Source organism: Oncorhynchus mykiss, chromosome 29, assembly GCF_057628025.1.
Source record: "Oncorhynchus mykiss isolate SJ-2025 chromosome 29, ASM5762802v1, whole genome shotgun sequence".
NCBI lineage: Eukaryota > Metazoa > Chordata > Actinopteri > Salmoniformes > Salmonidae > Oncorhynchus > Oncorhynchus mykiss.
In genome coordinates, this window is record NC_143050.1 from 23,609,951 (window position 1) to 23,637,881 (window position 27,931).

The following is a 27,931-nucleotide window of genomic DNA, read 5'->3' on the forward strand; positions in this document are numbered from 1 at the left end:
CTGTTTTTCATGGTTCGGGCTAGGCCCCTTAGTTCCAGTGAAGGGAAGTCGTAACGCTACAGTATACAATGACATTCTAGATGATTCTGTGCTCCCAACTTCGTGGCAACAGTTTGGGGAAGGCCCTTTCCTGTTCAGCATGACAATGCCCCCGTGCACAAAGCGAGGTCCATACAGAAATGCTTGGTCGAGATCGGTGTTGAAGAACTTGACTGGCCTGCACAAAGCCCTGACCTCAAACCTATCGAACACCCCTTTGGGATGAATTGGTACGCCGAATGCGAGCCAGGCCTAACCGCCCAACATCTTTGCCCGACCTCAATAATGCTCTTGTGGCTAAATGGAAGCAAGTCCCCGCAGCAATGTTCCAACATCTAGTAGAAAGCCTTCCCAGAAGAGTGGAGGCTGTTATTGCAGCAAAGCATGGACCAACTCCATATTAAGGCCCATGATTTTGGAATGAGATTTTCGACAAGCCGGTGTCCACATACTTTTGGTCATGTAGTGTACACTGGAGTTGCTTACCAAGATGACATTAAATGTTCCTGAGTGGAATAGTTACAGTTATGACTTTAATCAGCTTGAATATCTATGGCAAGACTTTAAAATGGTTGTCTAGCGATGATTAACAACCGACTTGACAGAGCTTGAAGAATTTTTGAAAGAATAATGTGCAAAATATTGTATGATCCTGGTGTGCAAAGCTCTTAGAGACTTACCCAGAAAGGCTGTAATCGCTGCCAATGGTGATTTTAACATGCATTTCATTTTCAATACATTTCAAAAAACATGTTTTCACTTTGTCATTATGGGGAATTGTGTGTAGATGGGTGAGAATTTCAGACTGTAACACAATAAAATGTGGAATAAGTCAAGGGGTATGAATACTTTCTGATGGCACTGTACCATGTACACATTCCCTCACACACACTACATTGACACTCCCACACACATTCACATACATTGTATACGCACACACACACACACACACACACAACACATACACATACCGTCCCAACACAAACACACATACATCAACATTACACACAGGCACACTCACACAGTTTTACACTCATGATTTCTGCTGCTTCTCTGTTCTTAATTTTACACTTATTATTATCTATCCTGATGCTTAGTCACTTTACCCTGCCTTCATGTATCTACCTCGTACCTCTGCACATTGGTCTGGTACTGGTACTCCCTGTATATAGCTCCACATTGATATGGTACTGGTACTCCCTGTATATAGCTCCACATTGATCTGGTACTGGTACTCCATGTATATAGCTCCACATTGGTCTGGTACTGGTACTCCCTGTATATAGCTCCACATTGATCTGGTACTGGTACTCCCTGTATATAGGTCCACATTGGTCTGGTACTGGTACTCCCTGTATATAGGTCCACATTGTTCTGGTACTGGTACTCCCTGTATATAATAGCTCCACATTGGTCTGGTACTGGTACTCCCTGTATATAATAGCTCCACATTGATCTGGTACTGGTACTCCCTGTCTATAGCTCCATATTGGTCTGGTACTGGTACTCCCTGTATATAGCTCCACATTGATCTGGTACTCCCTGTATATAGCTCCACATTGGTCTAGTACTGGTACTCCCTGTATATAGCTCCACATTGATCGGGTACTGGTACTCCCTGTATATAGGTCCACATTGGTCTGGTACTGGTACTCCCTGTATATAGGTCCACATTGGTCTGGTACTCCCTGTATATAGCTCCACATTGATCTGGTACTGGTACTCCCTGTATATAGCTCCACATTGGTCTGGTACTGGTACTCCCTGTATATAGGTCCACATTGGTCTGGTACTCCCTGTATATAGCTCCACATTGATCTGGTACTGGTACTCCCTGTATATAGCTCCACATTGGTCTGGTACTGGTACTCCCTGTATATAGCTCCACAGTGGTATGGTACTCATTGTATTTAGCTCCACATTGGTCTGATACTGGTGCTTCCTATATATAGCTCCACATTGATCTGATACTGGTACTCCCTGTTAATAGCTCCATATTATTCTGGTACTCATTGTATATAGCTCCACATTTGTCTGGTACTGGTACTCCCTGTATATAGCTCCACATTCATCTGATACTCATTGTATATAGCTCCACATTGATCTGGTACTCATTGTATATACAGTGGGGCAAAAAAGTATTTAGTACACTTCAACTATGACAGACAAAATGAGAAAAAAAATCCAGAAAATCACATTGTAGGATTTTTAATGAATTTATTTTCAGATTATGGTGGAAAATAAGTATTTGGTCACCTACAAACAAGCAAGATGTCTGGCTCTCACAGACCTGTAACTTCTTCTTTAAGAGGCTCCTCTGCCTTCCACTCGTTACCTGTATTAATGGCACCTGTTTGAACTTGTTATCAGTATAAAAGACACCTGTCCACAACCTCAAACTGTCAAACTCCAAACTCCACTATGGCCAAGACCAAAGAGCTGTCAAAGGACACCAGAAACAAAATTGTAGACCTGCACCAGGCTGGGAAGACTGAATCTGCAATAGGTAAGCAGTTTGGTTTGAAGAAATCAACTGTGGGAGCAATTATTAGGCAATGGAAGGCATACAAGACCACTGATAATCTCCCTCGATCTGGGGCTCCACGCAAGATCTCACCCCGTGGGGTCAAAATTATCACAAGAACGGTGAGCAAAAATCCCAGAACCACACGGGGGGACCTAGTGAATGACCTGTAGAGAGCTGGGACCAAAGTAACAAAGCCTACCATCAGTAACACACTATGCCGCCAGGGACTCAAATCCTGCAGTGCCAGACGTGTCCCCCTGCTTAAGCCAGTACATGTCCAGGCCCATCTGAAGTTTGCTAGAGAGCATTTGGATGATCCAGAAGAAGATTGGGAGAATGTCATATGGTCAGATGAAACCAAAATATAACTTTTTGGTAAAAACTCAAGTCGTCGTGTTTGGAGGACAAAGAATGCTGAGTTGTATCCAAAGAACACCATACCTACTGTGAAACATGGGGGTGGAAACATCATGCTTTGGGGCTGTTTTTCTGCAAAGGGACCAGGACGACTGATCCGTGTAAAGGAAAGAATGGATGGGGCCATGTATCGTGAGATTTTGAGTGAAAACCTCCTTCCATCAGCAAGGGCATTGAAGATGAAACGTGGCTGGGTCTTTCAGCATGACAATGATCCCAAACACACTGCCCAGGCAACGAAGGAGTGGCTTCGTAAGAAGCATTTCAAGGTCCTGGAGTGGCCTAGCCAGTCTCCAGATCTCATCCCCATAGAAAATCTTTGGAGGGAGTTGAAAGTCAATGTTGCCCAAACATCACTGTTCTAGAGGAGATCTGCATGAAGGAATGGGCCAAAATACCAGCAACAGTGTGTGAAAACCTTGTGAAGACTTACAGTAAACGTTTGACCTCTGTCATTGCCAACAAAGGGTATATAACAAAGTATTGAGATAAACTTTTGTTATTGACCAAATACTTATTTTCCACCATAATTTGCAAATAAATTCATAAAAAATCCTACAATGTGATTTTCTGGATTTTTTTTCTCATTTTGTCTGTCATAGTTGAAGTGTACCTATGATGAAAATTACAGGCCTTTCTCGTCTTTTTAAGTGGGAGAACTTGCACAATTGGTGGCTGACTAAATACTTTTTGCCCCACTGTAGCTCCACATTGGTCTGGTACTCGTACTCCCTGTATATAGCTCCACATTGGTCTGTTACTGGTACTTCCTGTATATAGCTCCACATTGATCTGGTACTGGTACTTCCTGTATATAGCTCCACATTGGTCTGGTACTGGTTCTTCCTGTATTTAGCTCCACATTGGTCTGGTACTGGTACTTCCTGTATACAGCTCCACATTGGTCTGGTACTGGTTCTTCCTGTATTTAGCTCCACATTGGTCTGGTACTGGTACTTCCTGTATTTAGCTCTATTCTTGAGGATTTTATTTTATTCCTCATGTTACAATTATTTTTTTTGCCTTATTCTTTTTAAACTACATCGTTGGGAAGGGCTTGTAAGCAAGAACTTCACAGTGAAGTCTACACCAGCTGTATTCGGTGCATGTGACAAATAGAATGTGATTTGATTTGATAAGAGGGCACTGTAATGTAAAGTGTTACCCATTAATGCCATGGTGGAAAGGAAATGATCAATGCATACAGATGGGGACACAGCGACAGCATACACCCAGTTTGAGTCACTTCTGATTTGCTCTACAAGCATAAAAAGATGACAATATCGTATTGATTGTACCCAACTTCAAATGACTGGAGAGATGTATGTTAAGCATACCAGGCCTCGTGGGCATGAAGTTCGGAGGGGCCAGGGGCACATGCCCTGATTGCCCGTTCTGGAAACCGGCAGTGTTTGCATAACTGCACCACGTTGGGTAGGCTATTGGAGCTCGACAATGTCATTTAGAACGAAAAAATACAGGTAGTCTAATGCGAGTCGAAATCAAGGTCATGCCAACAGACACCTATTTAACTACAAGGGGGCATACTTTAGGGTTTTGGTTACTTTTAATGAAACATTTCGCACTGTTCATCATGGCGCACTGCCGGTTTACAAGTGCATAAAGACCATGAAACTCCTTCAAAGACTTTTGAGGCTACTGATTATATATGGTATATTCATATAAGAATTCAAACCGCAAACAAATACCACCAAAACTGAGCCTACACCTATAGGAATATCTCAAACACCCTTTTACCTGACTTGGCGTTCTAGCTGCCGTCTGGAATGGTAGTCTTCCAAAGTTAACACTTTCCTTCTAGTTTATCCTAAATTAAGCTATTTGTACAGTCGTGGCCAAAAGTTTTGAGAAAGACACAAATATGAATTTTCACAAAGTTTGCTTCTTCAGTGTATTTTTGATATTTTTGTCAGATGTTACTATTGAATACTGAAGTATAATTACATGCATTTCATAAGTGTCAAAGGCTTTTATTGACAATTACATAAAGTTGATGCAAAGAGTTAATATTTGCAGTGTTGACCCTTCTTTTTCAAGACTGATGGCAGCCCATTCTTGCATAATCAATGCTCGGAGTTTGTCAGAATTTGTGGGGCTTTGTTTGTCCACCCGCCTCTTGAGGATTGACCACAAGTTCTCAATGGGATTAAGATCTGGGGAGTTTCCTGGCCATGGACCCAAAATATTGATGTTTTGTTCCCCAAGCCACTTAGTTATCACTTTTGCCTTATGGCAAGGTGCTCCATCATGCTGGAAAATACATTGTTCGTCACAAACTGTTCCTGGACGGTTGGGAGAAGTTGCTCTCGGTGGATGTGTTGGTACCATTCTTTATTCATGGCTGTGTTCTTAGGCAAAATTGTGAGTGAGCCCACTCCCTTGGCTGAGAAGCAACCCCACACATGAATGGCCTAGGGATGCTTTACTGTTGGCATGACACAGGACTGATGGTAGCGCCCACCTTGTCTTCTCCGGACAAGCTATTTTCTGGATTAACCAAGCAATCGGAAAGGGGATTCATCAGAGAAAATGACTTTACCCCAGTCCTCAGCAGTCCAATCCCTGTACCTTTTGCAGAATATCAGTCGGTCCCTGATGTTTTTCCTGGAGAGAAGTGGCATCTTCTTGACACCAGGCCATCCTCCAAAAGTCTTCGCCTCACTGTGCGTGCAGATGCACTCACACCTGCCGGCTGCCATTCATGAGCAAGCTCTGTACTGGTGGTGCCTTTAGGAGATGGTCCTGGCGTTTGCTGGACCTGCTTGGGCGCCCTGAAGCCTTCTTCACAACAATAGAACCGCTTTCCTTGAAGTTCTTGATGATCCGATAAATGGTTGATTTAGGTGCAGTCTTACTGGCAGCATTATCCTTGCCTGTGAAGCCCTTTTTGTGCAAAGCAATGATGACGGCACATGTTTCCTTGAAGGTAACCATGGTTGACAGAGGAAGAACAATGATTCCAAGCACCACCCTCCTTTTCCAGCTTCCGGTCTATTATTCGAACTCAATCAGCATGACAGAGTGATCTCCAGCCTTGTCCTCGTCAACACACACCTGTGTTAACGAGAGAATCACTGACATGATGTCAGTTGGTCCTTTTGTGGCAGGGCTGAAATGCAGTGGAAATGTTTTTGGGGTATTCAGTTCATTTGCATGGCAAAGATGGACTTTGCAATTCATCTGATCACTCTTCATAACATTCTGGAGTATATGCAAATTACCATCATGCAAACTGAGGCAACAGACTTTGAGAAAATTAATATTTGTGTTATTCTCAAAACTTCTGGCCACGACTGTACTTTAGTTTTCTGAGTCTACTTTAGCCTTACCAGCAGATGGTGCCATGGTCTCTCCAACAGGCAGAGTTCACTGGCCTTCATAATGACTCTCCAACAGGCAGACTTCACTGGCCTTCATAATGACTCTCCAACAGTGAAGAGGTATTTTTATTTTATTTTTATTGTGCCTTTATTTACGAAGGCAAGTCAGTTAAGAACAAATTATTAATTCTTATTTACAATGACGGCCTAGGTAAATCAAAAGGGGATATTTGATATTTTTTATCAAAGTGTCGTCAAAATAAACTGCAACATAAGCTAATCGTTTTTCAGTGTTTTATGGCCACGTTTGGATGTATAACACTGAGAAAAAGAGGGGTCATTTTAATTATGTGCTTTCAAACAATCCATTAAAAACAGAGAATCTGCAAGACGCAGCTGTAATAGTCAACCATCATGCTGCGTTGTCATCTTTCGTTGTCATCCAGACAAGGTGGGGTTAAATGCCAGGTTACTCCATTTGTAGGTGGGGGAGGCCCTGTTAATGACATAGAGGGGAGTTGCCCGGGCTAGACCAGACGCACCAATACACCCTGCCAAGCAACATAGTCCTGTCGAATTAAACCCTCTCCTGTCCCTCATCAACAAAATACCCGCCGCGGCCTAGAAAACGTCTAAATCAGACAGCATAAGGTAAGAAATGCCATTTTTAATGTTAGACATTGTGGAGCGCCACTCCGGTGCCTTTGTTACAATGACACGTCAAGTCATTGCAGCAATGTATAAGCCATTTAAAGCTATGATTTAACCAGAACCGGACCGTTATATTCTTTCTATTATCATTATTGGCTACGTAGACATTGTGGACCGCCCCTCCGGTGCCTTTGTTACAATGACGCTTCAAATCAATGCAGAAATGTAGAAGCCTTTTAAAAGCTTTGTTTTAACCAGAACCGGACCTTTATATTCTTTCGATTATCATTATAGGCTACGAGATATATTCTGAAAACCAAATTTGCAGTCAGTTCTATACTACCTGGGATGTTTCGTTGGTTGGACACTATTTGCAGCAACTTTACGTGGGGGGGGGTCGAGTATTTTTTTCCCCCCTTCTGTTTATGGGACCTCTATTTCGTCAATGTTGCTTTGTTGTTCGCAAATGTGCGTAATTGGAGTAAAACAGCCATCGTTATGAATGACCAAATGTTAACATAGACACAATTATTTAAATTGAGCATTGCCATATCATGATATCTAAGGATGCCATATATGGACAGAGACGAGAAAACGTGGATTAAAACATAGGAAAAGCAATGACATTTGCCAAAAAAAGAGAGCAAAAAGAAAAGCTCATCAAACACAATATATTTGATAACACCATTATTATATTAAGTATGCTATACTTTCATGCTGCCCCTGTAGTGTAAAGTAAACTATATTTTAAGAAAAAGAAAATATTTTTTTACAACATTATTTACATTTGTATAGACATTTTATATGTACAAATTCTAGAAAGATTTTCTTCTTACATTATTTCTGGTCACTTTTCATTTTGGAATATCAAAATATTCCTCTTGTTAATGTATATTGTTGAAAAGGCTGAGAAAGGGCGTGTCAATCAAATGCCACACATTGCCCATTTGTTTAGGCCTACTGGGCATATCCCATCAACAGCTGGGCATTCTCCTATCTTTAAATGGACTTTGTAGACACCATAGTAACACTCACAACTCTAAAAACTGTTTTTGTGTGTGTGAGACAGAGCACTCTGGCACTCAGTCAGCAGGGGAATTGTTGTGTCTAAATCTTACACACACAGCTATGAGAGGGCCCAGACCAAGGCCAGCTGTCTGACACCACAGATTTCAGCAAACCTAATCCCCATGTGACTCACTTTATCAAACTTTATTCCACTGTTAGCTGGAACAATAACCAATCATTAGTGTGTGTGTTTATCTGTGTGTGTTGATTATTTTATCCGAGAGAGAGAGAGACCAGTATGTAATATGTGTAGCATGAATGTTTGTGTGTGTGGATGAGTGGATATCTGAAGGAGAGGCCTGAGGGAGGAGCCTGAGTGGAGAAAATGAGTCACCCCTGAATCCTCCACTAAGTGCTGAGAAATGTATCTTGCAAACAGAATTTTAGATTATCAATGCATTATGCATTGATTTGATAACGTAACCCTTGAACTCTAAGATCTGATCGATGAGCAAAAATTAGGGAACATCCAAACAGAAAAATTCTAAAACATCCTCTCTCCTCATTTGTTCAATGTAATCACACGATTGGTTTATAGAAACAGCTATCAGTTCAATGCAGTGGATCAAATCCAGCATCCCCCTTCCCAGTTTGAAGGCTTTGCACCAGCCAACCCAGAAGCTTTTCTTCAGTTCATCTGATACTGAGGAAAGGGCTGGTTCACGGGGGAGGAGTGCACCATATGCAGGCCAGCAGCAAGTCTCTGGGGGTGAGAATCCTGGAATGACTGACTCACTTTTACGTGGTTGTGGAGAAGAGGGAGGGGTTATGACTTGCTGAGGTCCTGAGATTTTGCACGGAGTAACACAGTCTCTTTTTCCCATGTGCCAATGAGGCTGGGACCAGCAGTCACATGACCTGTTCTATTTATACTCCCTCCTGTGGGGTGTGGAGTCTACTAAACTACCCCCTCTGGGTCTCTGGCCAGAACACAGAGCAGATTATCATTAGAGAAGTGAGTGAGTGTAGCTTGTGTTGAAACATAACATGCACATAGTAACCTCTGCTAGTGTAGCCTAGCTAGCAGTGGCATAGATAATTCAATTCTTTAATCATACTGTATTTTGCACAATAGTAATTCAAATATTTTTTTCAGAATATTGACAATCTTAAGGGGGTTAGCCATCAGTGACTAAGTTGAGAACATACTCAAAACAGCCCCAGACCATTATTCCTCCTCCACCAAACTTTACAGTTGGCACTACGCATTGGGGCAGATAGCGTTCTCCTGGCATACGCCAAACCCAGATTTGTCCATCAGACTGCCAGATGGTGAAGCATGATTCATCACTCCAGAGAACACGTTTCCACAGCTCCAGAATCCAATGGGGGCGAGATTTACACCGCTCCAGCCGACGCTTGGTATTGCCCATGGTGATCTTAGGCTTGTGTACGACTGCTCGGCATAGACAACAGTTCTTGTGCTTCCAGAGGCAGGTCCCCTTCTGTGAGCTTGTGCGTCACTTTGGTGACGTTTCCACATCGCAATAACAGCACATACAGTTAACCTGGGCAGCTCTAGCAGGGCAGAAATTTGATGAACTGACTTGATGGTGGCATCCTATGATGGTGCCACATTGAAAGTCACTGAGCTCTGCAGTAAGGCTACTGCCAATATGGAGATTGCATGGCTGTGTGCTCGATTATTGTTGTTTTTGTATTTAACCCTTGATCTTATCTCATCGCTGCGAAGGTCGAGTCATGCGTCCTCCGAAACATGACCCGCCAAACCCCGGTTCTTAACACCCGCCCACTTAACCCGAAAGCCAGCCGCACCAATGTGTCCGAGTAAACACCGTTCAACTGATGAACCGAGGTCAGCCTGCAGGCACCCAGCCCTCCACAAGGAGTCGCTAGAGGGCGATGAGCCAAGTAAATCTCCCCTGGCCAAACCCTCCCCTAAACCAGATGATGCTGGGCCAATTGTGCACCACCCTATGCGACTCCGGATCACGGAGATCGAACCTGGGTTTGTAGTCATGCCTCTAGCACTACGATGCAGTGCCTTAGACCACTGCGCCACTCGGGAGGCCCTTTTGTGCTCGATTTGATTCACCTGGTATGGCTGAAATAGCCAAATCCACTAATTTGCAGGGGTGCCTTTGTGAATATAGTGTATTTCTGCTTCTAAAAATAAAAGTTCAATATAAACAGTATGGAAAATTATTAATTTAAAAATCTCCAATAAAAACAACCATTCTATCAGATCTTTCAGCTCTCTAACAGAGTTGACGTTAGAAATACATTTGATGGAATTGACAGTTTATGGTTGTGACCATGGTGATTCCAATATTGTTTGTTTAAATCTATCAAAAGTAGAGAACTTTATAGACCATGAGTGGTCTTGTTGCACTACATGTAATGAGGACATGAATAATGGGTCCTTATGCTATACATGACCCTGCTCATCCCTGATTCATTTAGGATTTTTGACAAATCTGACGGATTCTTTTAGCAATCCCAGTTTTTTGAGAAATGTTGTTTAAAGGCACAGAGGGCTATTGCAAGAAACTACATCAAATCATGTTTAAGTTAATATCCATTATTTCCGGTTTTTAGAATGTTTTGGAGAGTTTGAAATTGGCATCCTTTGGTCCGGACAAAGGCATTTCCAGCCATAGTGCCTACACGGAAATTAATCATATTGAAAGTATTTAGAAAATTCCCAAAACAAATATTTTTCTCATAAGATTGCCCTTAGTGTAAATGATAAGCTCAAATAATGCAACAAAATAAAAAAATATATATTATAAAAACAAGTTTCCCTGCTGAACAAGGATTGTCCCAACTTTCAAGAATCCCTGAGCTAATTTCCTGCTATTCTACACATTTTGCCATGAGGAATTTCCCGCAATGCAAATATACGGAGGCATGGAAACACAGTGAGCTGCAGCTGTTGTTCTCTCTATTACCAGCTCTTCATGTCAGAAAAGAGAGAATAAAAATAATGTGTGGCTGTTTGTGAAATAAGTCAAAGGTTTAAAAGAGGAGAAGAGACCGAAGAAAAAGGAACCCCAGATTCTTCGGGTCAGGGTTGCATGAATTTTGAACCAACGACTTCTCTCTCCCAAACAAGGTCACGAGCGGATTCTTTCCATGGTTGTGGCCAGTGGGCTGTCAAGAAGAATGGCAAGGCCTGCTCTGATGCTGACGGTTAGTCATACAAACTGAGAAGGAGCCTGCTCAAACCACAGTCTTTTTCTAAATAAATGAGTTGGAGTCTAGAGTCGACAGGCACGCAGATTGACCGCGGTGCAGAAAACGCTGTGTTTTTAGAAGCTGTGTTCTCTCCAGAACACAGCCTTATTTAGGTGCACAGAACAGCCTGTGTAAGCTGTCTGGAACGTTAAGTGTGGATCTAATTGATTCAGGGTGTGTTATGCTGTGTGGATGTGGGCCTACAGTAATAGTCATTTTAAGTGTTCTTCTTTAACTGTTGTGTTTTAGAAAATGGATGAAGTCACCACTTATCTTGATTGGTCACTGCTTACGAAAGATTAAAAAATATAGGATGTCTGACACTTTCCTCTCAGTGGGCAACAACTTACGGGTCTGGGTGCTATGGAAACAATGTGTGGCAGGGCTATTGTACAGGAACCAACTGAGGCATGATTGCCTGGCAGCTAGACAACTGGCAGACATTTTGGAAATGCTTTTCTATGGTCATTATAGTGACCTGCAAAGAGGATAGGAGGAAGGAGTTGTCTGCCAGTTAGACATCAACAGGATATACTGCTAATGTCTTCAAAATCAAAAAAATGGCCACATGCCAAAATTACCTCAAGTACAGTAGGTGGTAATCTCACTGAGCGTAGGCACCCACTTGAAGCTTTTAATAGAGCTCCTCTTGACTTTTTTGTTTCTGATATGAATGAAGTGTGAAATTTGTGGACCAGTCTCATTGGGCTGTGTGTGTGCACTGTGCTGTAGTTCATCTTCGGTCTCTCCTGGGGAGTCTCCCCTCTCTTCTCTACACACACTCATCCTGCAGTGAAGGCTGCTGAGGGGAGGATGGCTCATAATAATGTCTGGAACAACGCAAATGGAATGGCATCAAACCATGTATTTGATACCAATGCACTTATTCCACTCCAGCCATTACCACAAGCCCGTCCTCCCCAATTAAGGTGCCACCAGCGTCCTATATCGTCCTGTGGTGGCACCAGTGCTGGGGCTGTCTGTTCCAAACTGAGTCACAGCACTTCCTGTTCAGAGAGAGAAGGAAACACCCAGAGCACAGGGCACCAATGAGTCATTACACCAACTGGACATTAATAACTCACTACTTGAAACGTTATATCCATGGCAACATCTCTGAGTAAAGGGAGTGGCTCCCCTCTGCAAACTATACCCACAAATACTAAAGATTGACGTTTATTGTTTTTCACTAGATCAATTTTGAAAGAGTCCTCACAGAATAACCCATTTCTCTTAGCAGTAACTGTCAAATCCTAACTATAATTGGTTAACAACGATCTTCTATACATCATCCATACCTTCTAACCCAGTGTGTGTGATTTCTCCATGCAGGCAGCATGGTGTACCATCCTGAGTTTGAGAAGGCTGGCCAACAGGCGGGCCTGCAGGTGTGGAGGATTGAGAAGTTTGACCTGGTGGCCGTGCCAGAGAACCTGTATGGAAGCTTCTACACGGGAGATGCCTACCTGGTCCTCAACACCATCAAGCAGCGCTCCGGGAACCTGCAGTATGACCTGCACTTCTGGCTGGGTGAGGACAAAACCAGGAGCAGGATGGGTTGCATTACAAAGCCTGGTGGATATGATTGAGGTCATAGAAATATAATTACTAGAACGGGAACATTTCCCATAACATTCTGCTAAGTGAGTGATGCCCAAACTAGGTTCATTCATTGTACCGGTATGTATCAATTGGGTTTTGCTTTAGGGAAATAGTAATCGGTGACATCTGTGAAATCTAGCAGACTAAGCAGCCATTGGGGGTTGGGCCTCCATTGATAGACCTGAGAGCAAAATGTTGTAATTCAGTGTGTAACATCTGTGGTTTCTCTGCTCCAGGCGATTTCTGCACCCAGGATGAGAGTGGAGCAGCAGCCATCTTCACAGTCCAGATGGATGACTATCTGGGGGGTAAACCCATCCAGTACCGTGAGGTCCAGGGACATGAGTCCAAAGTATTCCTGGGTTACTTCAAGGCTGGACTGAAGTACTTGGTGAGATATTATTTGAGATCATTTTCTTTTGCCATTATTGCTACAATCCTGTCCATGATACATGATATTGCATTCATACCTCAGGCAGGGTTATTGTTATGCACTATGCAGTAGTCTATACCTGAATGGTTATGGAGTAACCAACCTAATCAACCTTTTAATGGGAATAAAGTATTCCTCCATACAATTCATAGAAATTGGAATGGTATGGCGAAATGTGTCCTAGAAATGTGAATGATTCCATTAAATGTTTTTTAAAATTAATTGAACCTTTATTTACCTAGGCAAGTCAGTTAAGAACACATTCTTACTTACAATGACGGCCTACCGGGGAACAGTGCCTTGTTCAGGTGCAGATCGAAAGATTTTTATCTTTTCAGGGATTCGATCCAGCAACCTTTCGGTTTCTGGCCCAACACTCTAACCACTAGGCTACCTGCATAATAACTGTACCATATCATTTGTCACTGTTTTAGAAAGGAGGTGTGGCATCTGGGTTCAAACATGTGGTCACCAACGAGGTGGTTATGCAGCGGGTGCTGCAGGTCAAAGGTCGCCGTGTTGTCAGGGCAACGGAGGTGCCTGTCAGCTGGGACAGCTTCAACCAGGGAGACTGCTTCATCCTGGACCTGGGAAGCGTGAGTTACCATCAGCCTGAGGGAGACAGGGGGACTTTTAAGTTTCATATAGGACACAGCGTCATCAAACGTTGGTGTCACATTTAAATGATAAAACAGAGAAGCATGTACAATGTAAGTTTTATATCTTGCTTACAATAAAATATAAACATTTAATAGAGAGATTGTACTTGAAATTCTTGCAAACTAATTCCTGGTCGATGCTGACCACATAATAATCATAATAAATCATAATACATGGAATTTTATGCGCCTTTCAAAAAAACAAGAACACCGTACATCAAAGAGTATAAAACAAAACAAGAATAATCAAATAAAATGAATAAAAGCTCCTTAGCTTATTCCTCTTTGTGTTGTGTATCCCTGTCTCCTCCCACAGGAGATCTACCAGTGGTGTGGCTCCCAGAGCAACCGCTTTGAGAAGCTGAAGGCCACCCAGGTTGCCAAGGGTATCCGTGACAACGAGCGCAGTGGGCGAGCCCGCGTGTACGTGTGTGACGAGGGGGCAGAGAGAGACAAGATGATAGAGGTGAGATCATAAACTACTAAAGAACAGAACTCTCTCTATGTCTGTGATTTGTTGACGTCCATTATGATGTTTAGTGATGTATAATGGATGTTTGAATGAACTCCAGCTGTGGTAAAATTATTGTTTTCTTTTCTGAAGTATATCTAAAAGGGATTTTCTCTGTGCGTCTTCAGGTTCTGGGAGATAAATCAGACCTGCCTGAAGGATCCTCTGATGACATCAAAGCAGATGCCTCAAACAGGAAAATGGCCAAACTGTACAAGGTTGGAGAACAGTGAACAAACCACTGAAACGAACATCCAACTGGTCTAGTTGCATTATGAGGACTTTTCACATTCACCTGTGGCTATCAAGAGAAAAACACAACTCTTCTTCTGTCTCTCCTCCTTTCCCCCAGGTGTCCAATGGCAGTGGAGACATGGCCATGTCCATGGTGGCAGCAGAGAACCCATTCTCCCAGAGTGCACTGGAGTCCAGCGACTGCTTCATCCTGGATCATGGCTCTGATGGCAAGATCTTCGTCTGGAAAGGTCTGTTGGGGTCACCCAATATCAAATATTATCATCAGCTGATTCAGCAAGTCAATTAAAGCACAATAGCTAGACTTGTTTTGGCATGGTATGGTTGCTTTCATGTCCATTTGGTAACACTTAAAGTGTAGCATTACAGACCACATTTAAAGAATGAGACATTGAACAGTGTCACATGAACTCCCTCCGAGATGATATGATGCAACTAGAAGGGGGTTCTTCTTTTAAAAGATAATGGTCCTCTGTTATCAACCATGCTGACAGTTATACGTAGATGTTGATTTTCAGTCATTAGAGTTTCTAAGTGGTTTAATTAATGAAACCTATTTTTTTGTATTTCTCTTCCCTCCCGCACACTCTCACCCAGGCAAAGAAGCCAACCTGGAGGAGCGTAAGGCAGCCATGAAAGCAGCAGATGAGTTCATCAAGAAGATGGGCTACCCCAAACACACCCAGGTGCAGATCCTGCCGGAGATGGGAGAGACGCCGCTCTTCAAGCAGTTCTTCAAGAACTGGCGTGACAAGGACCAGACGGAGGGTCTGGGTGTGGCCTATGTCTCCAACAGCATCGCCAAGATAGCGAAGGTGTCCTTCGATGCCGCCACGCTCCACGACTCCCCTGCCATGGCTGCCCAGCACGGCATGGTGGACGGGGGCAACGGAGAGAAGCAGGTGAGCGGACGAGAGGAGGGGCTGGAGCATGTGTAGACAGCAAGCCTTCCCATTAATCTTTCTTAGAGTAACTATGTATTGCTATTAGCAACTATCAACTTTACATAGTAGGTCTATTATACAGTAATTGCATTCTGTGAGGCAGTCATGTGTGGGTTTCAGCCAGATGCAGTCAAAACAGGAAGGATATTAAATAGTAAAACAGATAGCAATCAAATGAGAGGGACATGATTATGCATGATACACACTGTATTTACATATACAGCTTTGTTTCAGTAGCCTGCCACAACTAGGGGTCACATCGTGTGTATGTTCATGTACAGATCTGGCGTATTGAGGGATCAGACAAGGTGGAAGTGGACCCCTCCACACACGGACAATTCTATGGGGGAGACAGTTACATCATCCTCTACAACTATCACCATGGAGGACGCCAAGGGCACATTATCTACATGTGGTAAGATAGACATTAAAGTAGAATTAAAATGATGGAAAATAAACAGTAGAAACTATCATAAGAGATATTTTGCATGCTAACTGGAGTCTTTCTCAGGCAGGGAAGTGATTCTTCCCAGGACGAAATTGGTGCTTCAGCCATCTTGGGTGCCCAGTTGGACGATGAGCTTGGTGGTGGGCCTGTGCAGGTAATGAGTGGGTGTTTGTGAGTGGGTTTGTGTATGGAAGAAGTGGCTTTCTTTTCCCATCGCATATTCCTTTTTTCTATACTTTCCTCTTGGCCTCATCTGTATTCAGCCCAGTAACCTCCTTCCTTACCAGTGTGTCCGATCATTCTCCCTTTTCCTCCTCTCATTGCTTCCTGTCATTTCCTGACTCTTTGTTTTTTCCAGGTTGCTGGGGCTCCTATTACCACCCAGGTACTCCTCTGCCAGGGCTGCATGACTCAGTACATAGCCCAGGCATGGGGGACTTAGAATCTGTGTATTTAACTGACATGGCTCAATGTGTTTACAGAGAAATCAAACAGGACATTCCAAAGCCATGTTTATGAGGGAGTTTGTAGAATCACCATCAAACCCAGGACTGAAGTGATGCCTCTAGCACTGCGAAGCAGTGCCTTAGACCGCTGCGCCACTCACGACCACTCTGACACATACTACTGTTCCCAGACCAGCCTATTTTCTGGCCTGCAGTGGGGGGAAAGAGCTCTCTTGCTTGTCCTTAAGAACTTAGTTCTACTCAAGCAAGGACCATTGCATAGGTTCTCTAGAGGCCAACAGTGATTCTAGGTTGTCTTGTATGCTGCAGTTCTTTATGATTTAACTAGATCATGCCTTGGCTCTGTATAAGGTTTGATGCTCTGGGAATGTCTGTGACCATCTCTTGCTGTGTGTCTGTCTGTGTGAGTCTGTCTATGCCTGTCAGTGTCTCACCCTCCTGTCTATATACAGTGTGAAAATGTTTGCCGTGCACTGCGTAGTTATGTTATTGATGTGTTTTAATGCATGACTAACAGTGATCCTAAGTTTGTGTAGAAGCCCACCAGGGTGAAAACTTCCAGCACAAATCTGTTAATGTTCCAAGCAACTGTCCCTGAAGTCGAAACGCTGATGACACAGGTCATCTCCCATACATTTGTAACAGCATAATTCATAGTCATGCAAAATAAACAGCATTTAGACTAACTTAATGCATGGAAATAAGTTAGCACAATAAACATGGAACCTTGCCTCACAAGTTTTCAGTACAGAGGCTCCTTATTTCACTCAATATGCACCTATGCGCTCCAACCCTCCGTCCAGCAGTCTCCAATTTTGGGAGAAAAAAAATCTGAAACTAGGCTTTGTGCAGGCCCACGCAGGTCCCAAACTTTCAGGAATGGTGTTGAGAGGAGAATAAACACACTCTTGAGTGACTGAACAGTGAGATAGCCACACAGTCCATCGGCCTGGGAGGGGAGAGAAGGCCCCCATTGTGCTGGGGGATGACGAGGCAAGCTGGCTGCATCCAGCAAACAGGACGCCCTGCTGTCAGACAGCTAGACATACAGACAGGCGCACAGTATGCTGGGAGATTAGGGTAGGGAGCGCCATGGAACACTTAACTCTGTCAGAGTTTTCCTACCCTGTTGTTGTTCAGAGCTCACTGATGCCACCCTGTGGGGTATTACTGTAGACGTATGCAAGGCTACAATTATATTCTTCCAAAGATCCACTGCTTCCTGATTTTCTCTACATTTGGTCTCAGAATTTCTTATTGCACAGACAATTATTTGTGTGAAATTATCCAGCATGAATCACCATGATTAACAATGTGTCCAACTGCTGTACATCACAACAGTATAGATGTTTGTTAAGTAATTTGCTCTGTGGTCCAGGTGAGAGTAGTCCAGGGCAAGGAGCCAGCTCACCTCATGAGCCTGTTCAGGGGACAGCCCATGGTGGTGTACAAGGGAGGTACGTCCAGAGACGGGGGTCAGTCCGCTCCTGCAGAAACACGACTCTTCCAGGTGCGCTCCAACTCTGCAGGGTGCACAAGAGCTGTGGAGGTGAGTAACATGGCGATAGTGCCCTGTTTTTCTGAAATTAGCTACTCAACTGCACTATATTTAAATACATGACACTCGTGGTCATTTTCCACACACCATGTTTCATCCATCCACCTCTAGGTTGATGCTGTGTCCTCCAACCTGAACTCCAACGACACCTTCCTCCTGGTGACCCCAGCAGCCTCGTTCATGTGGGTGGGCCAGGGGGCCAGTGACACTGAGAAAAATGGCACCCAGCAGCTCTGTGACATTCTGGGGGTGTCCTCCTCAGAACTGTCTGAGGGTGGAGAGACTGGTATGTACTGTACATTGTGGCAATGAACATAGGCTTTTCTTTGCTCTGTGGCTGGCTGTAGCATGCCCTAACCAACTGCCTGCTGTGTGTCTCTGTGCAGATGACTACTGGGAGGCTCTGGGAGGGAAGGCAGCATACCGCACCTCCTCCAGACTGAGAAGCAAGGACAAGATGGACGCCCATCCACCCAGGCTCTTTGCCTGCTCCAACAAGACCGGAAACTTCATTGTGAGTCCCATATTATTACTTTCAGCCATTCGTGGTTAATTAACCTGGTCTTTCTAATGCTCCTGGTTTCCTCCACTCAGATTGAGGAGGTACCTGGGGAGATGACCCAAGAGGATCTGGCTACCGATGATGTCATGATCATGGACACGTGGGATCAGGTAGATACATTAGCATGTGGTATTTTCTAAGATGTGAATATGATTAAGTGTGGAGATGTATTAACAGTAACACAGTGGATAACAGATTCATTTTAATGTCACTTTAATAATGTTCTCATACTGTTTTACCCACTTCATGTGTATATACTGTATTCTAGTCAAGGTTCATCCTATATAACTACTGCTCTACACACCTTTTCTATTCATATAGTGTCCATAATTTCTATACATATACATACAGGTGTTTTTATTTTATTTCACCTTTATTTAACCAGGTAGGCCAGTTGAGAACAAATTCTCATTTACAACTGCGACCTAGCCAAGATAAAGCAAAGCAGTGCGACAAAAAACAACAACACAGAGTTACACATGGAATAAACAAACGTACAATCAATAACAATAGAAAAATCTATTTACAGTGTGTACAAATGGAGTACGGAGGTAAGGCAATAAATAGGCCATAGTAGCGAAGTAATTACAATTTAGCAAATTAACATTGGAGTGATAGATGAGCAGATGATGATGTGCAAGTAGTGTGCAAAAGAGGAAAAAAAGTTAATAAAAACAATATTGAGATGAGGTAGGTAGTTGGATGGGCTATTTACAGATGGGTTGTGTACAGCTGCAGCGATCGGTAAGCTGCTCAGATAGCTGATCCTTAAAGTTAGTGAGGGAGATATAAGTCTCCAACTTAAGCGATTTTTGAAATTCGTTCCAGTCATTGGCAGCAGAGAACTGGAAGGAAAAGCAGCCAAAGGAGTCGTTGGCTTTGGGGATGACCAGTGAGATATACCTGGAGCGCATGCTACGGGTGGGCGTTGTTATGGTGACCAGAGAGCTGAGATAAGGCGGAGCTTTACCTAGCAAATCATTATAGATGACCTGGAGCCATTGGGTCTGGCGACGAATATGTAGCGAGGGCCAGCCGATGAGAGCATACAGGTCGCAGTGGTGGGTGGTATATGGGGCATTGGTGACAAAACGGATAGCACTGTGATAGACTGAATCCAGTTTGCTGAGTAGAGTGTTGGAGGCTATTTTGTAAATGACATCACCGAAGTTGAGGATCGGTAGGATAGTCAGTTTTACGAGGGTATTTTGGCAGCATGAGTGAAGGAGGCTTTGTTGCGAAATAGGAAGCCAATTGTAGATTTAATTTTGGATTGGAGATGCTTAATATGAGTCTGGAAGGAGAGCCTAGTCTAACCAGACACCTAGGTATTTGTAGTTGTCCACATATTCTAAGTCGGAACCGTCCAGAGTGGTGATGCTATTCGGGCGGGTAGCGATCAGTTGAAGAGCATGCATTTAGTTTTACTAGCGTTTAAGAGCAGTTGGAGGCCACGGAAGGAGTGTTGTATGCCATTGAAGCTCGTTTGGAGGTTTGTTAGTGTCCAAAGAAGGGCCAGATGTATACCGAATGGTATCGTCTGCGTAGAGGTGGATCAAGGAATCACCCGCAGCAAGAGCAACATCATTGTTATATCATTGTTATATATACATATATACAGAGAAAAGAGTCGGCCTGAGAATTGAACCCTGTGGTACCCCATAGAGACTGCCAGAGGTCCGGACAACAGGCCCTCCGATTTGACACACTGAACTCTATCTAAGAAGTAGTTGGTGAACCAGGCGAGGCAGTCATTTGAGAAACCAAGGCTATTGAGTCTGCTGATAAGAATACGGTGATTGACAGAGTTGAAAGCCTTGGCCAGGTCGATGAAGACGGCTGCACAGTACTATCTTTTATCGATGGCAGTTATGATATCGTTTAGTACCTTGAGCGTGAGCTCGGAAACCAGATTGCACAACGGAGAAGGTACGGTGGGATTCGAAATGGTCAGTGATCTGTTTGCTACCTTGGCTTTCGGAGACTTTGGAAAGGCAGGGCCGGATGGATATAGGTCTGTAACAGTTTGGGTCTAGAGTGTCTCCCCTTTTGAAGAGGGGGATGACTGCGGCAGCTTTCCAATCTTTAGGAATCTCGGACGATGCGAAAGAGAGGTTGAACAGACTAGTAATAGGGGTTGCAACAATGGCGGAGGATAATTTTAGAAGGGTCCAGATTGTCTAGCCCAGCTGATTTGTACAGTTCCAGGTTTTGCAGCTCTTTCAGAACATCTGCTATCGGGATTTGGGTGAAGGAGAAGCTGGGGAGGCTTGGGTAAGTAGCTGCGGGTGGTGCGGAGCTGTTGGCCGGGGTTGGGGTAGCCAGGAGGAAAGTATGACCAGCCGTAGAGAAATGCTTATTGAAATTCTCGATTATCGTGGATTTATTGGTGATAACAGTGTTTCCTAGCCTCAGTGCAGTGGGCAGCTGGGAGGAGGTGCTCTTATTCTCCATGGACTTTACAGTGTCCCAGAACTTTTTTGAGTTAGAGCTGCAGGATAAATATTTCTGTTTGAAAAAGATAGCCGTTGCTTTCCTAACTGACTGTGTGTATTGGTTCCTGACTTCCCTGAAAAGTTGCATATCGCGGGGACTATTCAATGCTAATGCAGTACACCACAGGATGTTTTTGTGCTGGTCTGGAGTGAACCAAGGGCTATATCTGTTCTTAGTTCTATTTTTTTTTTTGAAAGGGGCATGTTTATTTAAGATGGTGAGGAAATTACTTTTAAAGAACAACCAGGCATCCTCTACTGACGGGGTGAGGTCAATATCCTTCCAGGATACCCGGGCCAGGTCGATTAGAAAGGCCTGTTCGCTGGTCGTTTGACCGTGAACCCATAACGGATGCAGGGAATGAGGCAGTGATCGCTGAGATCCTGATTGAAAACAGCAGAGGTGTATTTGGAGGGCAGGTTGGTCAGAATAATATCTGAGGGTGCCCATTTTTACAGATTTAGGGTTGTACCTGGTGGGTTCCTTGATAATTTGTGTGAGATTGAGGGCATCTAGTTTAGATTGTAGAACGGCTGGGGTGTTAAGCATATCCCAGTTTAAGTCACTTAGCAGAACAAACTCTGAAGATAGATGGGGGGCAATCAATTCACATATGGTGTCCAGGGCACAGCTGGGAGCTGAGGGGGGTCTATAACAGGTGACAACAATGAGAGACTTATTTCTGTAAAGATTTATTTTTAAAATTAGAAGCTAGAACTGTTTGGGCATAGACCTGGAAAGTATGACACAGCTCTGCAGGCTAACTCCTCCCCCTTTGGCAGTTCTATCTTGATGGAAAATGTTGTATTTGGGGATGGAAATCTCTCTAAACCTAGGTGACGATGAGAGAGGTTGCATCTCTGGAGGCACTAGTTATGAGGTCAACGCATGCGTGGGATGTGGGACAAAATAGGTATCTGAGGCATGTTGAGTGGGGCTAGGGGCTCCACAGTAAAATAAAACAATGATAACTACTCTAAACAACAGTATACAAGGCATATTGACATTAGAGAGAGACATAAAGCGAGCCATAAAGCAATCACAGGTGTTGATTGGGAGAGCTAGCTAAGAAAACAACGGGTAAGACAGCAGCAGCTAATCAGCTAAGACAACAACAACAGGTAAAATGGCGATGAATGGGCAGAGAGGGTCAGTTAAACTACACACAGGGCCTGAGTTGGAGGCTGGGGCCGACAGATAAACAAAATGGAGGACTGTGATTAATGAACAGTCCAGCAGGCATCAGCTATGTAGCCAGGTGATCATAGGGTCCAGTGAACAGCAATAGATGAAACAGGGAAGCCGTTAGGTAGTCGTTACTATGCTAGCAAGCAGGAGACACAGCATTCAAAAAGATAGCAGGCCGGGGCTAGCAGAAGCATCTTCACCTACGTCCCGCAAAGGCCGGTTGAGGGCACAACGGACGGAATTACGTTGGCAGACCAGTCGTGATGGATCGGCGGGGCTTCTTGTCGACAAAGGCCAATTTGCAAAAGAGGTATTGTAGCTGGAGTAATTTAGTTTGCTAGCCGGGCGATGTGCCTGGCTCGAGGCTAACTGGTGCTAGCTTCGTGACAAGGGTGTTAGCCACTATAGCCACCCGGTAGCAGCTAGCTAGCTGCGATGAGCCGATGCAAAGGTCCAGAACTTATGACAGGAATCGGTGATGTAGTGGCTTCTAGTCGTGTTAGTGAAGAGTCCGGGAGGCATCAGCTGTGTAGCTGAGTGATCATAGGGTCCACTGAGCAGGCTGGGAGATGGGCCTGGCTCAAGGCTAGCTTTGGGGCTGGGCCACTCAGTAGCAGCTAGATAGCTGCGATGATCTGGAGTAATGGTCCAGAGCTTACGGCAGGAATCTGGTGATGTAGTATAAAAAAGCAGTCTGGTATGCTCAGGGTTGATATCGCGCTATGCAGACTGGCGGGTATTATCCAGGCTAAAAGTGGCTGGTGTCTGAGCTAAAGGTAAAGGCCGCTAGCAGTGGCTAACAATAACTAAATAGCTAGTAGCTAATTAGCTGGTTAGCATCTGATGGCTAGCTTCTGATGGAGGTTCTAGCTATAAGGTCTAAAAATAGCAGATCCGTATCACATTGGGTTGCCATTTAAAAATGGAAAAAGAGATTTAAATATATTTTAAAAAGACTGAAAAAATGTACACGGGACAATGACAAACACATCTGCACTACTACACTATCTTGGATCAAGTGCATTCGGAAAGTATTCAGACCCCTTCTCTTTTTCCACATTTTGTTACGTTACAGCCTTATATGCCCAGGGTCCCTATGAACGTGCCATAGGCATGTTGCAAGGAGGCATGAGAACTGCAGATGTTGCCAGGGCAATAAATTGCGATGTCCATACTTTGAGACGCCTAAGACAGCGCTACAGGGAGACAGGATGGACAGCTGATCTTCCTTGCAGTGGCAGACCACGTGTAACAACACCTTCACAGGATCGGTACATCTGAACATCACACCTGCAGGACAGGTACAGGATGGCAACAACTGCCCGAGTTACACCAGGAACGCACAATCCCTCCCTCAGTGCTCAGACTGTCCGCAATAGACTGAGAGAGGCTGGACTGAGGGTTCAAGGACAACAAAGTCAAGGTATTGGAGTGGCCATCAAAAAGCCCTGACCTCAATCCCATAGAAAATTTGTGGGCAGAACTGAAAAACCGTGTGAGATCAAGGAAGCCTAGTAACCTGACTGGTGATCCTAAATGACCCAAGAAAGATCATTTTTACCAGGTTTAAATGTATTTGGCTACGGTGTATGTAAACTTCCGTCTCGAGGGCCCTCTGATAACATCGACTCTTCTTGACCCGGGCAATTCCATGCGAGGTGTCCCCGGGAGCCACACTCAAAACACCTCCTTTGGTCTTCATCCACCTGGAGTCGGCGGCGGCAGGTCGACTCTCCCCCGTCTGTCTCTCCGCGGGTCTGCAGTCCTTTAGCCCGGCTGACTGTCAGATTGGGGAGTACGGTGGTGGGGTCAGCCTGCGTCTTGTTCAGCAGGGCCTCAGTATTCTGGTGCGTCTCCACGGCTCCCAAGAGGTCCTCCAAGGTCTGGGGCGCGCATAGGCTTGGTGCCCTCTTCATGTCATGAGATAACGCCCGTAAGAAGTGATCCATGACCACTTTGTTGATAACGGGGAGGTTGTACCCGTAGCGGCTGAGTACCTCCCTCGCTAACCGTAGTTAGCCTCCTGTTCGATGTTGAGGTCATAATATGTCTTATGGGCGTCTCCGGACAGGAGCGGTGCCAGCAGACTCACACACTTTGCCTTGGGCCATCCTTCCCGAAGTGCTGTCCATTCAAACGTGCAGAGGTAGGTCTCGAAGTGGTCATCTTCCATTAGCTTGATTAAACACTGACTGATTGGGATTCAATTCGGTCTGCGTTTCTCCTCGCAGCTTCCTGACTTCCTCAAGCGGGCTTCTGTAGACACGGTTCTTCCAGCGTTCGTTCCTGACTGTACTGTTGCACTTGTTGGGCCCGAACTAACTGAGCTATCAACTCGTCCATGCTGATACTGCGTAAATGTCAACCCTGGTCTGACCACTTTGTCAGATTTTCCGGCATTCTCTAACACTTGTGGCAGACCAAGGGGTTTGATCAAGACTTTTACACAGATCAGACACTGACATAAATGTGATAAACACCCTTGAAACTGATGTATTTTAAACAATAAAGGAAAAGAAAAGAAGCCAGTCTCCTCCAGGAGACCTCTTCCGGGTTACCACCTTCTGGGCTCTGGGGAATGCTGTCTACTCTGGTGTAGAACACCGAGCCCCTTGGTTCTAGAAGACCGTGAGCATGTCTATCCAGTAGCAACCTCTTACTACCTCCAACCCTCCCGTGTAGCTTGATGGGCCCCGTATGGCTGGTGAGCAATCAGCCCCTTGGTTACTCACCAGCCTCAATTAGTCTTGGCCGGAGGACCCGTCGAGATCTGGCACATCCAGCAGAGGGAGCCACCGCTGTGTGATGTAGACTCTCTGTCACCAGGCCTCGATGAGTCTCCCCCTGGTGGCTTGTCCACGGTACGCCACAGTATTGTTAGGTGTTACTGTTGGAGCTAGGAACATAAGCATTTCACTACATCCGTGACAACATCTGCAAAATATATGTACACAACCAATTAAATTGATTTGAATTGCTGTACGTAGTCTAATGTAGGTTGAATATCCTCTTCTAGGTGTTTGTCTGGATCGGGAATGAAGCCCATGAAGAGGAGAAGACTGAGGCTATGGCCTCCGGTAAGTGAATATGGAAAACTGCTGAATTTAATTATTCATTCATTATCATCTAGACTGTTTTCCATAGAGAATGTACATGGCATGCTGCCTTTTGAGTGCATTACTCATGTCATGACCAAAATCATTTGATTGAAAAGTTTACCACTGGGAAAACTGCTCTCTATAGAACCCTCATTTAAACCCCTCCTCCCCTAGCTGTGCGTTACATTGAGTCAGACCCTGCCAACCGTGACCGCAGGACGCCCATCGTGAAGATCAAGCAAGGGTTCGAGCCACCCACGTTCACCGGCTGGTTCCTGGGCTGGGACCATGAGTACTGGACCAGCGACCCCCTGGAGCGTGCCATGGCTGAGCTGGAGCTCTGAACCCTCGCCTTTAACCCTGCTGCCTGGCTCTACAACACACACTGAGCAGCTCCAGTCATGAGACTTTCAATGGTTGAACCCTTTATGCCCTGCCAACGTCCTTACCTCTGACTGCCAGTGGGAGAAGGAGGCTTTTTGGAATAAATAAAAAAATATATATTGAGAGAGTAGAACAGGCTTTCATACACCTGTTGAGCTGACACAGAGCACTGGTACACTATATTAATCTCTCCTGATAATACTTTATTAGCTTTTATACATATGCAAATAAGCATGGAAGTGACCAATAATAAGGGCTTAAATAGAACCGCAGGCTTAGATAAGGGAATCTGCATGGATATTTAAATATATTTTATGTGTGAGATATGCTATAAATGTATTTCTACAATGTCAGACTGTTTCTCGCTATTCAGAATCTCACAATTTCAACATGAAGAACTTAGCATATTACACTGAACAAAAATATAAACGCAACATGTAAAGTGTTGGTTCCATGTTTCATGAGAATGAAATAAAAGATACCAGAAATGTTGCATTCGCACAAAAAGCTGAGGAGTATTTCAGTCTGTAATAAAGCCCTTTTGTGGGGAAAAACTCATTCTGATTGGCTGGGCCTGGCTCCCAAGTGGGTGGGGCTATGCCCACCCATGGCTGCACCCCTGCCCATAAATCCATAGATTAGGGCCTAATGAATTTATTTCAATTGACATTCCTTATATGAACTGTAACTCAGTAAAATCTTTGAAATTGTTGCATGTTGCGTTTATATTTTTGTTCAGTGTACAATCTTCTGAACCAGAGGCAGGGGGTAATGCAGTAAAACACTGCCAGACATAACCCCACCCAAGTAATACAACCATTATAGCCTTAATCTATAATACTTCATGTTCAGTATGAAGTTACTCGTCAATGCAGCGGTTCTCTGCCATAATGGAAAGGAATGCAGCGGTTCTCTGCCATAATGGAAAGGAATGCAGCGGTTCTCTGCCATAATGGAAAGGAATGCAGCGGTTCTCTGCCATAATGGAAAGGAATGCAGCGGTTCTCTGCCATAATGGAAAGGAATGCAGCGGTTCTCTGCCATAATGGAAAGGAATGCAGCGGTTCTCTGCCATAATGGAAAGGAATGCAGCGGTTCTCTGCCATAATGGAAAGGAATGCAGCGATTCTCTGCCATAATGGAAAGGAATGCAGCGGTTCTCTGCCATAATGGAAAGGAATGCAGCGGTTCTCTGCCATAATGGAAAGGAATGCAGCGGTTCTCTGCCATAATGGAAAGGAATGCAGCGGTTCTCTGCCATAATGGAAAGGAATGCAGCGGTTCTCTGCCATAATGGAAAGGAATGCAGCGGTTCTCTGCCATAATGGAAAGGAATGCAGCGGTTCTCTGCCATAATGGAAAGGAATGCAGCGATTCTCTGCCATAATGGAAAGGAATGCAGCGGTTCTCTGCCATAATGGAAAGGAATGCAGCGGTTCTCTGCCATAATGGAAAGGAATGCAGCGGTTCTCTGCCATAATGGAAAGGAATGCAGCGATTCTCTGCCATAATGGAAAGGAATGCAGCAGTTCTCTGCCATAATGGAAAGGAATGCAGGGGAGAGGGACTGAACCAGGCCAGTTTTGTTTTTATTTGGTGTGTCACAACAGGAGCACCCTTCATTTCTTTAAATTGTTTATTTATTTAACCTTTAACTAGGCAAGTCAGTTGAGAACAAATTATTATTTACAATGACGGCCTACCCACAACTGTCAATGGTTTTCTCAGGCCTTAGTGCTTCTATTCTAGGTGTCTCACTCCTCTCCTCACTGGTCAGTGCATGTTGGCCTGGCTCTGTCTGCAGCCTTACAATGTGGTTCTTCATCGGGAATCCAAAGCTTTGCTGCTATAACTCTCATTAGCCACCACATCACACCTGTCAATTGTTTTCCCCAATTGTTTCAATAAAAAACCCAATGTCACCGACACTAGATGTGTTGAGGGTTGTCTCCATCGTATACCATTTCAAGTGTGTATATACTTTTTATTTAAAGGTTGAATCATAGTGGAAAGAACACGCTACAGCTTTGAAGGTCACACTAACATTCAAGTTCATGTTTTGTAGTACAGGTTAATGATGTGGAT

General features: G+C 44.3%; 1 protein-coding gene across 2 annotated transcripts; it reads left to right on the forward strand.

Moving 5' to 3' along the window:
• The first annotated feature begins 6,711 nt into the window (after window positions 1-6,711).
• LOC110509860 (gelsolin) lies at window positions 6,712-27,774 on the forward strand. Of its 2 annotated transcripts, XM_021591022.3 has the most exons (17): window positions 6,762-6,975; window positions 12,574-12,771; window positions 13,080-13,234; window positions 13,711-13,872; window positions 14,252-14,401; window positions 14,575-14,664; window positions 14,799-14,931; window positions 15,299-15,603; window positions 15,927-16,060; window positions 16,157-16,247; window positions 16,452-16,478; window positions 17,939-18,109; window positions 18,230-18,404; window positions 18,505-18,632; window positions 18,713-18,790; window positions 25,381-25,441; window positions 25,637-27,774. In XM_021591022.3, exons 2-17 carry the CDS (start codon window positions 12,579-12,581, stop codon window positions 25,804-25,806), a joined length of 2,223 nt encoding a protein of 740 aa, XP_021446697.1. In that variant the 5' UTR covers window positions 6,762-6,975; window positions 12,574-12,578; the 3' UTR covers window positions 25,807-27,774. The 2 variants fall into 2 exon arrangements, with proteins under 2 accessions (XP_021446698.1, XP_021446697.1); XM_021591023.3 differs by lacking the exon at window positions 16,452-16,478 and having other exon boundaries at window positions 6,712-6,975.
• Window positions 27,775-27,931: the final 157 nt, after the last annotated feature.